The sequence below is a fragment of the Rhea pennata genome, chromosome 4 (assembly GCF_028389875.1).
Source record: "Rhea pennata isolate bPtePen1 chromosome 4, bPtePen1.pri, whole genome shotgun sequence".
Classification (NCBI taxonomy): Eukaryota; Metazoa; Chordata; class Aves; order Rheiformes; family Rheidae; genus Rhea; species Rhea pennata.
Window position 1 is genome coordinate 28,489,883 of NC_084666.1, and position 13,707 is coordinate 28,503,589.

Below are 13,707 nucleotides of genomic sequence, written 5' to 3' on the forward strand. Positions count from 1 at the left end.
AAGGATCTGGTCTTACATGTTTCATATGTGTTATGGCACAGCAAGATGAAATGGTGTCATCATTTGCATAATCCTAAACCTGCAGTACTTGGTGGCTCTTCCTCTTCATGGTAGCTCTTCCCTTAACTGAAGAGAAGAAAGATGCATTCAGTAAATGACCTAGGACTTGGAGAAAAGAAAGGAGAAAGTAAGTTATTACATCTGTGAGACTCATTTCTCCTCTTCCCCTAGAAAGGATGGCTTTTCCATCAAAATACTTAAATTCCTTTGTGGAGGTTTGAAATATCAGTATGTTTTCAAAGCACCAACAAAAATTCAATGGAGTTTTTGTAGTTAGCCAAGCCTCATTATGGGGTGGATTAATAGATCATAGAATCAGTAAGGTTGGAAGGGACCTCTGGAGATCATCTAGTCCAACCTCCCTGCTCAGCAGGGTCACCTAGAGCATGTTAGACAGGGTTGCAGCCAGGCGGGCCTTGAAGATCTCCAGAGAAGGAGACTCCACAGCCTCTCTGGGCAACCTGGTCCAGTGCTCCGTCACTCTCACAGTGAAGAAATTCCCCCTCATGTTCAGGCGGAACTGCCTGTGCTTCAATTTCTGCCCATTGAACCACATGGGGTAGATTAATGGATCCTAACATGTCAGATCAGATCATTTTAACATTATTGTGAATTTTTCCTAGATAAGCTTGAAGTGAAAAATAAGGCTAACTGGGATGACAAAGAACCGTGGCAAAACAAGCGTGGCAGAATTGTATGGATTATGGTCATACATCTAGTGAGGTCCATGTTTTAGTTACAATGATTTGACACTAGCTTACTCCAGTATTAGTATAGTATTCATCAGATCGTGCTCTCCATTTAATAACTGTTACTTATTCTTTCTGTTCCGCTCACATATATCCAAAAGATAAGTTATCACACATCAGCACTGCACTGTGCCTTCTGAGGCACTACACTATTTATCTGCATGTATTGTATGAAACATAAGTGATAGACGTGCATGGTGATTGCTAATCTGACAGGTTTCAATAGCGAACATTTCTTCTGTTTATAACAGTGATACATTTATGCTTATTGAAAAAAAAAAGTTCCATGATTTTTTTTTTAGAATTGTAGCAGAACACAGCTCCAGTGGGAGCTTTAGCACTTGCAGATCACAGTCCACAGAGTTCGTCTTAAACAATCTGTTCTTTACTTGTAATAATCCGCTGCATACTGCTTGTAAGAACACGGACTGAATGGTCTTTGCAGACTGATTATGTCGTACTTGACTGTGTGACTGCTGGGACAAACCGTTCCCAGTTTTTATGGGGAAAGTACTATGCCCACAAATAAGATTTAACCAGTATATTGCTAGTAATGGCTCATCATGTGTCAGGTGTTTCTAAATTACCTCTACGGATGTGGAGCTTCAAAGGCAAGGCAAAGAAATGTAAGGGTAATTTAGAATGGGAGGGTGGTTTAACATAATGAAAAAATATAGCTGACAGTTTCATAAGGTACTGTATAAAGATTAATAAAACTTTAGAGAACAATAAGGGCTTCTCCCAAAATTAACGAGCAAAGTGGCCTGAGCCTCAACCCAGAAACCTCTTGCAGGGAGTATTGATTACGAGAAGCCCTGAATCGGCTCTAGAGCGAGCACAGAGGTGCGAGGAGCCCCGCTGTGGTGCGCACCCCCTGAGGAAGGCAGTGCCAATTAATCAGCGCTGCCGTTTCGCAGTCAGCGAGTGAGACCCTCCTCTTCTCCCCGGCTGCGCGGCGCTCCCCCTCAGAGGGCAGCGGCTGCCGCCACCCGCCGGCGACGGCGCCGGGGGGCCCAACGGTCGCGGCGGCGAGGGGCCGCGAGGCGGCGCCCGCGCGCCGGCGGCCGCCGCGTGCCGCGCGGGCTGCGTGAGGCGGGCCGGGCGCGGCGCCGCCGCCGCCGCCCCTCGCGCCGCCGCCGCCGGCGGCTCGGCCCAGCGGCGGAGGGACGACGCTCCTGCGAGGCTCGTCCCGCGGCGAGCCATGCTTCCCCTGTGGAAGGCCGCGCTCTCCGAGACCCTACTGGGTAGGTGGCGGCGGCGGGGGCTGCGCGCGGCCGTTGCGCGGCGGCGGTTAACGGCCGGCGGCCGCCGCCTCTCTTTGCTGCTCGCGGACCGCAGCGCCGTCAGGAACGCGCCGTGCACAGCCGGCTGCGCCGAAATCCCGCCGCGGGAGGCTTGCTTCGTCTTGCCCGGGCTGCGGCTGTGTCTGTGCCGGCTCGCCCCCAGCCGCGGGGGCCCGGCGGGGCCGTGCGCGCCCCGCGCCGCTCCGAGCGCCCGGGGGGCCCGGGCCAAGCGGCCGCTCCCCAGCTGCCAGCGCGGGTTTAGCGCGCGTGCGGAGGTGCTGCGCCCTCCGGGAGCTTCCAAACAAACTCTTCCATTGGCAGTGAATAAAGCAGTGGTCACTGGTTGGCATTCTTGGTTTTTACTGCACTGTTTTTATTATTATTTGTTTTTTAATTTCTATATGCTGGAGTGCATTTTAACTGTTTGATGAGTCTAGGATTTATTGCCTGCTTTCAGTTAAATGTTTGCGCTCGTGTTTGTAGAATGGGTCCTTAAAGTGCTGTGCTGTGTTGAACAAGGTGCAAGGTGGAGGGTGATCACCAGGCCTCTTGCCCTTGGGAGAGTGGGCATTGGGCTGGGCTGCGTGCTGCATCCCCTGCAGAACGTGCAGGAACCACAGCACAGCACGCGCGCACGGGGGAGCGGAGCGGCGTCATACTTAGAGCCACGCAGACCTCCCTTTCAGGCCAAAAAAGATAAGACCTTGGAGCAGGAATGTCCCAACTTACTGGAACAATTCACCTAGCCACCGATGTGCCTCCAAGGAGCCTCAAGGTTGTGGATGGATTACTTATTTAGTCAGTGTTGCCCCTGCTGAACATTATTGCTTTCCATGACTGAGCATGCCTCCTTCAACGTAAGGACTACTTTCTGAGTGGGAGAAGAGTTGTTTTTTTTTCTCATTGTTCTAGTTCCGGTGAAAAATATGTTTATTTAACTTGAAATAGTGAATATTTCTTCCTAGAAATTTACTATTATTACCTGAATTAATTTCAGATATATTTAATATCCTACATCTTGAAGTATAAAGTTTTTTTTTAGGTAGTCTCCAGGAAACCACATTGCAGAAAATACATGATTTTTCTTTACTTTTTTAGGTTATATTTCTTGGTCTCTTTACCATGCACTGCCACCGATGATCTATTACTTCCCCCTTCAGACACTGGCGCTCACTGGTTTAGAAATTTTTGCTGTTGCATTCCTGTCTCCAGTGTTTTTGATAATTGGTCCTTTTTGGACGCTGGCTAACAACAAGTATATCCTAGCTCTTCTGAGACTGGCTATGGTTGGTAAGTAAGCATTCACTATAGTGTACCATAAATTCCATCTTGGTATCTGGGCATTAGAATAAACATTCCAAATTGCCTTAAGTACCAAATGATTCTGATAAGATGCAGGGATAAAAGTTCTTTCCTCCCTCACAAATCCTGCCTGTTTTAAACTTTTAGATACAAGCAGAGGAGTATTCCCTGAATTCATGGTGGTGGTTTCCAGAATAGTACTGCATAATTAAAGGCAGGTCTCACTTCAGTTATATTTCTAGAAGCTTTTAAGTTGGTATAAATCATGACCAATGGGAAAAAAAGTTTTCAATATTACATAGAAATCAGCAGAGCAAAAATTTTTTTTTTTTTTGTATAGCAGTTCTGTCTCTCAAAATGGCTAGGGATCAGATATTACAGAGCAATCTAGGGCTATTGTAAAAATAATCTACCTTGGGTAAAAGTTTCTTTTAATAGCTTTACTTTTTGAAGCACTGGGATACATTTTTTTTTGTTAAATATATTTATATGCCTGTAGCCTATTGGTGGGGTTATAGGCTCACCATGAACATGAGCTAACTCTCATATTCTGTCAGTTCCACAGGAATAAAGATTGATCTTAAACTCAAGATGAAACTTCCTGCTACTCATCCTATGTACTCCTCCCTAAATCAAGACTCCAGTACTTGCTCACTGCTTTTCCTTACACCAGTGCCTGCTTAAATGCTCTCTACCCTCCAGCAGCATTTCATCTGGGCTTGCCTCTTAGGTCTTCAGCTAACTGGTGCAGGTCTTAACTCTCGTTAATTTTCTGCAAGTTTGATGGTTTGGTAGCTGCAGCCTAGCTCGGAAGCAAGTTACTGCTAATAAGTTTGCAGCACCTGAATGAACCCAGAAGATCAAAGGGTTTCTATCCTGCCTGAGGTAAAATGCTGCTGACCAGTAGTGACTTGCCTTTTCCTGAAGCAATGATTCCTGGCTCCTCATTTATCAATATAACCTGATAATCGGAGAATTGGTTTCCATATAATTTTCCTCTTTTATCAGTAGAAGACGTCTTTCTTAATTTGTCTGCATGTCTCATTACTTTTTTTAGAATTTTTATTCTTTATCTTTGAAAAGATACCAGAACTGAACACAGCTTACTAGTATCATCTGTTCAGATGATACATAGTTGAAGCATGTTTTCTTCCTTTTTTACCCTTTTTGTCTTATCCACCTTAATACTTTTTTTTTTCTTTTCTCAGTAAATTTTTCAGTGAGCAGTTTTCCATCAAGTTTTCTGCAGCAAGGTCCAGGGCATTGGTTTCTACAATCTCTGTTAATTTAGAGACTAGTAATGAGTTTGAGCATTTCAGATTGCACTCTGAATTCTTTCATGGCAAATTTTATGTTGCTGTGATTTTTGGAGTATCGTTTAAGATTTATTTATAGTCCTTGAGATCATTGTGCTGGGCTTACTAGTACACTTTGCCTGAAGAGATAGGGAAATTGCTTAGATCTCTGTAATGCTTGTTCTGCTAAATGAAAAACAGTGACAGGCCTGTAGTGGCATATAAGACTTGTTTGTCTATGTCTGTTTTCTTACATGCATCACAAGCTCCTGAAGAGATTAACTACAAAACAAACAAACAAACAAAAATCAACAGAAAAGAACTAGTGCCTCCCATAGGCATCTGGAGTGTATTAATGGAGGTTATAATAGAAGGACTCCAGCTGCGTGCTGGAGAAACTGGAGATACTTAAGTTGTCGCAATCCTCAGCCAGTGCTCACTCGAGGTTTGCTGTATGCAGATATGACATCGCCTTTGTTCCTGCCTAGGGCATGTCTGACACCCACAGCAACGATGTCCCCATGTGCTGTCTCCTGGACACTCCATGTGCTGTCTCCTGGAAACTCCCAGTATTGTTCGCCCCTTGTCCAGTCTGCACCTTATTCTCTGCCAGCCCTACTGGTCTTCATTCTGTTCTCCTTACTGTTACTCTGTGGTGAACCTCAATGTTTGGGGAAGATGATGTAAGAGCATCTTCCTAACCCTCTTTGTCTCCAGCAAATAATTTATCAGCCAGTGGTAACTGTCAGTCTTTACTTGCCTCCCTATTGCTGGTCCTTCAACCACTTCAGGCTGTCCAGGTGTTCTTGCACAGGCAACGCTGGACTGTAGGTCTTTCCGTATTTATCTTTTCAATTACTTCTCATCATTCTGTCCTGTATTTAAATTCTTCTTGTCTTATCTTACCATGCTTCTTGTCTTCCTTTTCTTCAACCATTTCTACTTTCTCTTCTTCATACATGGATACTTCTTGCTTTCTCTTCTTTTTGATCTTTCTCCCTTTTCAGAAAGGCCATGCCCTTCCTCTGGGGCTTTTTTTAAACAATGTCAGGGAGAACTATCTACCCACACATACCTCAGCCTATTCTACTGGAAATGTTCAATCTTTAATTTCACAATAAAAAACCTGAGAATTCTTCATGCTTGACTAAAACCAGAATACTTAGGGAGTTGGGGATTCATATTTTGGATAGAAAAGACTCATCCCTTATGTATCATTTTCTTTCACTTTTTTATTCTTTTTTTTTTTTTTTTTTTTTTTTGCATTTCAAGAAGCTTTATTTTCTCTGAAGCTTTTGTTTCAAATTCTATATCTTTACATGCTGCTCAAGTTTGTGGGTTGTTTAAAAAAAAACAAGTCCTCTATAATCATGTCCATTTGTGTCTATATCTCCAGACAACACACAGAGAATATTTGCATGTTTGGATAGATATATTTACATTTTGGGTGTGCTACCTCACCTGAAGGTGTGTCTGCAATATAAGTAGGCAAATCCACACTAGCTTTAATCTGGCTAGCGCAAGTGCTGAAAGATTTGATGAGACAGGGTTGGGCATTTCAGCACAATTTAGCAACTGAAATCAGTGTGCATTGTACAACCTGTGGTAAAGCCCATGTAAGTACATCTTTGCTATAGTTAGTGACCTAAACGACTATTGATTTCTTTCCGCCATCTTTGCTGTAGGCAGAATGAACAAATAGACAGTTGGAGGATTCCTAGCATGTATTGCCAGAGATCATGAGTCAGCAGCTCTGTTTCTATCCTTCCTTGCTTAAAGACTCTTCAAGTCTGACTCATGTTCGCTTAACAAATGTTTCACAACAAAAGACGTTGCATCTCCTGCTGCTTCAGTCCTGGATCAGAAGTTGCCACTCCAACTGTGGAGTTATGAGAGTATGTGTGACCAGTAGTCACTTAACTGGAAACTTGGTGGCTGAATTTAAGCTGCTAGTAAAGGTGGGTTCACTGTGTCTTGGGAGGTGACAGAGTTGCATATGCACAGTCTCTTCCAGGGGCTGGGGGAGTCTTTGGTAACAAGAAACAGGCTGCTATTGACTGCTCTCAGATACTAGATACTGGGCTAGAGAAAGCCTTCTCACCCAGTAAGGCTAGTTGCCTATTAAACTTTGTGCGATATATGCTGACTGTTTCTTCCTAGAAAGGATAAACCTCAAGTTTTATGGCTTTTAAGTTATTTATGTTCACTATTCAGAGGCATGAGTATGCTTAGATATTTTATGCATATATGTAATTATGGAATCAATTACCATTAATATCTAAACTATGGTGATAATTGCAGCCTTGGATAATCTCTCTATGTTTTTTTTTTCCTGAAAATGATAACTGCTATAATGTGAGTGACGTATACCCATTTTTGATCCATGCCTACGTTTGAGGGTTAGATTTAGCTCAACCGATTAGAGTGTGGTGCTAATAATGCCAAGATCATGGGTTCAGTTCCTGTATGGACCACTCATTTGAGGGTTGGGGAGGGACTCCAGAGGTCCCTTCCAACCTTACCAATTCTATGACTCTATATACATGTCTTCAGTTTGTTTAACAATATGTAGTATCATGTGTTCTCAGGTGAATGTGTAGTCATTCATATTGCGGAAAAGATAGAACTAATGCACAGGAAATCCTATTACCTGATCTCTATTGCCCATTAAAGCAAACTGTGTGTGTTTGTTTGTAGGAAGCTTAGCATCGTATCAGGCACCAAGTGCTTCAACTAGACTATTCATCTTGGCTGCAGGTGTTTCTTCCTCATTGCTGGTTCAAACAGTAACCTGGTGGTCAGGAAACAGTTTACAAAGGTATTTTTTTTTACATTGATGGGATTGTAAATGACTTCTTTTTGTATTAAAAACGTTCTTTTTTTTTCTAGTAAGAAAGATTTTTTTTTTCCTCTCAAATGCATCAGTTCTTGAAAACTGATTCTTACAGGTTCATCAAGATATGGGGCTTCATTCTAGGCAAGATAATGCTACTTGTTCTTCGAATCTGGTATACATCACTAAATCCAGTCTGGAGCTCACAAGCTGCCAATACTGTCATACTGACGCTTGGTTTTATAGCAGCAGTGGAGCAAATTTATTCAGGTAAGTGTATTGCAGTAAAGAAGGTTCAGCTTAATTATGGAAACGCCCTAAGGCATACCTATGTATGTGTCATTGTTGTTGTATTTTGTTTGTTTGAAGTACAGTCTGTTTTAGACATACCTGGTGCATGAGCCCAGCTGCAGACCTTACAAGAGATGGCATACTTTCATCTGCCTGACAAATGGCAGAATCAATGCTACAATTCATACAAGCTGTAATAAATTGGTATTGGAACTGCGAGCTAATTTCAGTACTGATAATGCAGCAGTTAGACAAGCAGAAGAATAACCTAGACTTGTAAAACCAGAATGGGTTATCCTCTCCCCAGCATGAAACATCTGTGATATCTCTGTTATTTTCTTAACTCAGTCTGCTCTTTCAATTTCTCTGCCAGTGTGTATCCTTTGTCAGGGGAGAGGAGATAGGACAAAGGTGAGGAACAACTGATGTGGGAAAATAAACAGGAAGAATTGGAGGAGGTGACAAGATGTCTTGTTGAAAATTTGCTTGAATTCTTGGAGTCTTTGCACAGTGACATAACATCAAGGGCTGGTAATCCCATTTAAAAACCGTGGAGGTAGTGTTGCCAAGGAAAACAGCTACGTTAGGATGGATAACTAAGGCAGCTCATGTTAAATCCTTAGTTTTCTCAGTATAACCTGAATTAATTAATTGAAAGAGAAGACCTTATGTGTGTGTAAATGGGTATAAATTGTATTATGTATTGTGTGTAGACTTACATGTTGCATGACATAAAATCAGCCAGAGCTTTCACTGCAAATTAGGAAGGGAATGCACTGCAGCTATAGTGTGATTGATAAATGCACACTTCCGTAAATGAATACTGACAACAAGACACCACAGTATCATCCAACAGATACGTCTAATAGAGGAATTATTTTCAGGAGTGCTTGGGAGCTGTTAAAAGCTTTGTTGTGACTTCTTATTGTATCCACACCATCTGAAATCTAAGTCACAAAAAAGCACAGAAACTGTCATGTGCTTTTTCTATCACCCCCTAAAACTTGAAGTCTGTTGTATTAAACTCTGGATGGTGCATTTTGGCCTGGAAGCTGAGAATGTGTCACTGGCATCAGTGGTATGTCTCTAAACATATCTGGGAATCTGATAATTTTTATTTATAAGTTGTGGTATCTAATTTTGGATGCCTGTATTTAAAACATTGTCTTCAGTACTTTTATTTTCCAGTAATATTTAATGTTTAAAGAAATGCTTTCCAACAATAATAGCTTTTTTGTCAATAGGAATATAAAATTATGTTGTTTGTATAATAAAAAGTATGGTCTATTTCTTTGCTTTAGAGTACTATAATTGTAGACAAAATATCTATCCTGTGTTTAGTTATCTTTAACAACCAAACTTTACTAATGTAAATATTATCATGAGTGTTCTTTCTGTTTTCTAAAATACTATTCTTAGTCGACAGAACAGCATGATCTATACAATTAAAGGCAATACTTTCTCCTCAGACAAGAGAGGATCTAAACTGCAGAGAAAAGAGAGGAAAAGGAGTTTATTTCTGGCTTCTTCTGAAGTGTCAGGTTTTGCTCTTATCAGAGTTTAGAGTTTCAGAGAATGGAATCCTCTAAATGTTAGTAACTTTTCTACTGATTTTCAAAGGCATTTTAATGATTTAAATTCCAATAATACAAATAATCATATGGGCAGGTTGTCTTTTTTGCACATTAGGTGAGTAGTTTTTTTGACAGTCTGCGTAATCTGTTATTAGAGATTTTTTTTTCTTCTTATCAGGAAAGATCAGATAAGTTAGCTTTTGTGTCTGAGCCGGTAATTTATTCTGAAAATGTTGTGATCTTGGCTATGTCTTTTTCTTAATAACCCTTTCTAATAGGATTTGATGCTTTGCTCAGCTGTATTCCTATCTGTATTCTAGGTGGAGACAGGAAGAAAAAAGAAGCAAGTAAGATTGATAATGCAGTTAGGGGAACTGTTTCCCCACCTAACTGGCTTTTGTCAGGAATTGCTTTTGGCAGCCTCATGTTCCTCACTGTATGGATATTTGGGGAGGTCTCACTAGTTTCTAGGTGGACAGTGAGTGGGCATCCACATACAGGCCCAGATCCTAATCCGTATGGGTAAGTGTGGTATGAGTTTTTATTATTTGAACAAAATAGTAATCAAAGGCCAATGCCACATTGGGTGGCATAAATTAAAATTTAATCAGATCAAGACATTCAGTTTCACTTATTTCTTGCAGAGGGAGAGGGCAATTATGTCAAATTAGTTAATGCAATATTGGAAGGAGCTCATGTAACAGACAGGAATAGTATAAGAACCCATGTAGAATAAAGTGAGTACAAGATACTTCATATATAGAGCATGTGAATAGGGTCCTGAAAGTATTCTCTAAATCACTCTCATTCATTCATATTATCAGATATCTCTGAGCATTGCTTCTATCTCAATAAATGTTAAGATTTTTTTAATCCAGAATGATTTTTTTTTAATTTCAGCAAGAATAAAATCTGCATTGCCACATTGCAAAACATTTTTTTTAATTAAAACTGAGGATCAAGGATTTATGACTGAAGTGAATGCATATGCAGTAAATGAATCTAGCAGTTGACTTCAGTGGGAAGGTGGTGGGAAATTAGATCACTTTGGAAATGCATGTAGACACATACAATAAATGGTGTGCAATATTAAGTGTCATGCTTCTGTAGGAGTTTTGGCTAGGGAGAATTTGGTCCTAATGCTGTGCATTGCTCACCCAAGTTCCAAAATCTAGACGGAAACTAGATTAGTTACCATGACAGTCAACTTGGTGTAGCTGCAGGTGAGGTAGTTGATAATGTGGGGTTAGCGTACCCAGACCTCTCCAAGTTTGCCAGCTGCTGTGGGGTCCCCTTCTTGAAATGAAGAAAATATTTCTGTTCAGGGTAGATTCCTCCCTCTGACTTTACCTGAGTTTTTTTTTTTTTTCCTTTTATACCAATGTTTCCATGTAGAGCTTCTGCTGAACACAGTTCACTTATATGCTATAATAAACTGCTGATATTTTCAACTGGATGTTTTTGGTTTCACTACCAAGGGGAGAGAAGCAGTGCAGCGTGAGATAAAGATACATTGTGCTCAAATGAGAGCTACCTAAAACAAAAGGATTGTAAAATATTACCAAGCATCCTTGCTTGTATGTCTGGAAGTTATTTTGTGAATTATTTCTTTTTCCTTATTTTTTGTATTAGGGGTATAGTTCTGTTGGGACTGGCTTCTGGATTGATGCTTTCATTCTGGATTTGGTCTTCTGTCACCAGTTTTGCCTGGTTTCTTATAGGTAGGTGAAAATCATGAGCAGAATTTTTTGTTTCTATTTCCTTACTCCCTTTATTTATGCCCTTGGAGTCTATTCCACCATGCCGAAATAGTCGATTGCTAATCAACTTTTCTTTTTCTCTGTGTCTGACTGTAGTATATGCATGTCTGACTAGCTGACTAAGGCTTATAGGGCAGATCTCCAGGCTAACACAGAGAGCATTGCTCTCTTGAGAGCAGTTGAGACCTGTTGAGGTCTATTTCCATGAGTAGCATCTCGGTTCTCACCTGCTGTATTTTGTAAGGCCACATCTGGGGTTATGGGACTGAGATCACACTAAGCTCTGGATTCTGCAGGAGGCACAGTAACTTGTAATTTAATGAGCAATTCACTTTGGTCAAGCTTATCTCTCATCTCCTTGGTTGCCAAGATCTCTGGGCAGTAAAATAGTGTGAATGTCAAAGCAGCTCTGCTGGAGCAATGTGTTTTTGAATATAGTGGGCTTAGGGTGGTGGGTAAGGGGATCTGGGTCTGCTGGACCTTGACATCCATTGTGGAAGGGAGAGGAGTACAGCTATACTGTGGAAGCTGTGGAGCAAGTTGGAGGAAAGGGGACTTGTCCTGCTCTTGAGCTGTGCAGAGGTAATTTTTCCATACCTTCTCAACATGGCTGGATGCAGCTCAGCCTAATTTGTAGGCCCATCTGAGTTAATCTTACTGATGTAAAACATTGTCAAAAAAAATCTAATTTTTTTACCTTAACTAATTGTTAGTAGGTGTTAATTTCAAGAAGATAATGCAATGCTTCCTGCAAAGTTTAAAAATAAATCAGGACTTCAAAATATGGAGACCTAAGAAAAAAATATATATATTTTTTTCCCCTAACTCTCTTTTGGAGCGTTTAGGAGCCAACACTTTCAAGTCATTCTCCACAATCTTGAAGACTAGAAACTTAATGCAGAGTCAGTTTCCCCCAGAATTACTTGTCTTCAGGAGTGAAAATAAAGTATTGACTATCAGGAAGATTGCAATAAAGCCACAAGAACTAGCAATGCTTAAACAAGCAGTTTTCTTAATAATTTACCTTGTGATGCAGGTGGCAGTTTTAAGAAATGTGTGTGCTAATTGAAATGTGAATATGAACATTTGATTTCTGATGAATATGTATTGCTAATTTAATACAAGTACAGAATGATTTAACTTTATCAAGCATTGTGTGTGCTCAGAACCTAGCGTAAGAGTAAAATACTAACAATTTTCTACATACTTGCTATCATAATGTGAAAATTATTGTAGGTAAAATATTTACTGAAGTACAAAGTTTTAAAATGAAGTTCTCATGTTATAAATGGTTTTTGTGGTTATTAGTGTTCTTCTTGCGGCCAAATCCTGTTGCAGTCAAAGACAGTGTGGCAAATTAAAAATCTTGCAGTTGGTTAAAAAAAAATATGATGCACAGAAAGATAACTATTCTTTGTTATCTAAAGGGGAGAGGAAGTCAGGAAAAGGAATAAGGAATATTTTCTCTTCACATTAACCCACTTGATTCTTTGTCTATTCTATCAGAGCAGGTTCATAACAGGCAAGTACCTGTTAACTCCTTACAAATGGCGTGATCCATCTACTGTGCCGAGAAAGCTAAGACTGTTTGGATTTTGCCCCTGCTGATGTTTCTTTGCAGTCTTTTTGCTGTACTATCTGCAACTGAATAAATAATCTTTAAGAGAATGAGGTGTTGAGAAAAGTTAGAGGCTGGCTTTGGCTATAGGGAAGAAACATCCTTAGAATGCAGCAGTTTTTATGGCTGCAGAGCAAACTTGCATTTTCCAAACTCTCTTTTTTTTCCAGAGAGACTGTGAATAACAAGAAGGCATATAATATCGCTGTCTGTAACTCACTCCGTTCTTTTCTGTCCCTTCACAGGTATAACATCTTCGGCTGGTCTCCTTTATTTACAGACCTGGAGTGCTGCTGTTGCAGGCAACATTCTTGCTGTCTTTACTATGAGTGTGTGGCCTCAGCTGGCTGGTCACTTCATTAGCTGTCTGCATCCTGGGAAAGCCATGACTGCAGCCATGTTTGCCTATGTTCTTGAATTATTCTTTTGTGTGTGGTGTACTGCTTATAAATTTGTACCTGGAGGAATTTATGCTAGAGAAAGTTCGCACCTTCTTTTAGGTACATTTATGACTGTGAACAAAGACAAATATACTTGCTTTAACCTCAGCCAGATGTTTAGAATATATCTAGTGTACAACTAGTCTTTCTAAATGCTTAACTCCCATTTGATTTGCTAGGGTAAGAGTTTCTATGAGAAAATTAGAGACATAAAAAAAAAAGAAGAAAAAAGACTTGTTTCTCTGCTGTTGAAATACTTTAAAATATAGGCAGAAAATGGAATTCAACTGGGAGAAAATGACAGAGTGGGGAAAAACTCTGATGACCCAGTACACAACTGAGGAAGAGGTATGCTCCTCAGTCACCCTAAAAATATTGCTGCTCTGTAATCCAGGGTGTGACTGCAGCTTTAAGTTGTCTACCTCAACTAGCAGCATGGTACCTCAGGTAACAGTGTGATTGCTGGAAACTTAGAGCTTTATGAAGACTGAAAAGCCTTCCT

At 40.6% G+C, this 13,707-nt stretch overlaps 1 protein-coding gene across 1 annotated transcript in view; it reads left to right on the forward strand.

Moving 5' to 3' along the window:
* The first annotated feature begins 2,010 nt into the window (after window positions 1-2,010).
* The window catches only part of CWH43 (cell wall biogenesis 43 C-terminal homolog), a 29,446-nt gene continuing 17,749 nt past the window's right edge, over window positions 2,011-13,707 (forward strand). Inside the window, exons 1-7 of the mRNA XM_062574623.1 lie at window positions 2,011-2,053; window positions 3,191-3,382; window positions 7,387-7,507; window positions 7,638-7,792; window positions 9,708-9,909; window positions 11,020-11,108; window positions 13,011-13,265. Coding sequence (XP_062430607.1) covers window positions 2,011-2,053; window positions 3,191-3,382; window positions 7,387-7,507; window positions 7,638-7,792; window positions 9,708-9,909; window positions 11,020-11,108; window positions 13,011-13,265 — 1,057 coding nt within the window. The remainder of the gene's footprint in view (window positions 2,054-3,190; window positions 3,383-7,386; window positions 7,508-7,637; window positions 7,793-9,707; window positions 9,910-11,019; window positions 11,109-13,010; window positions 13,266-13,707) is intronic.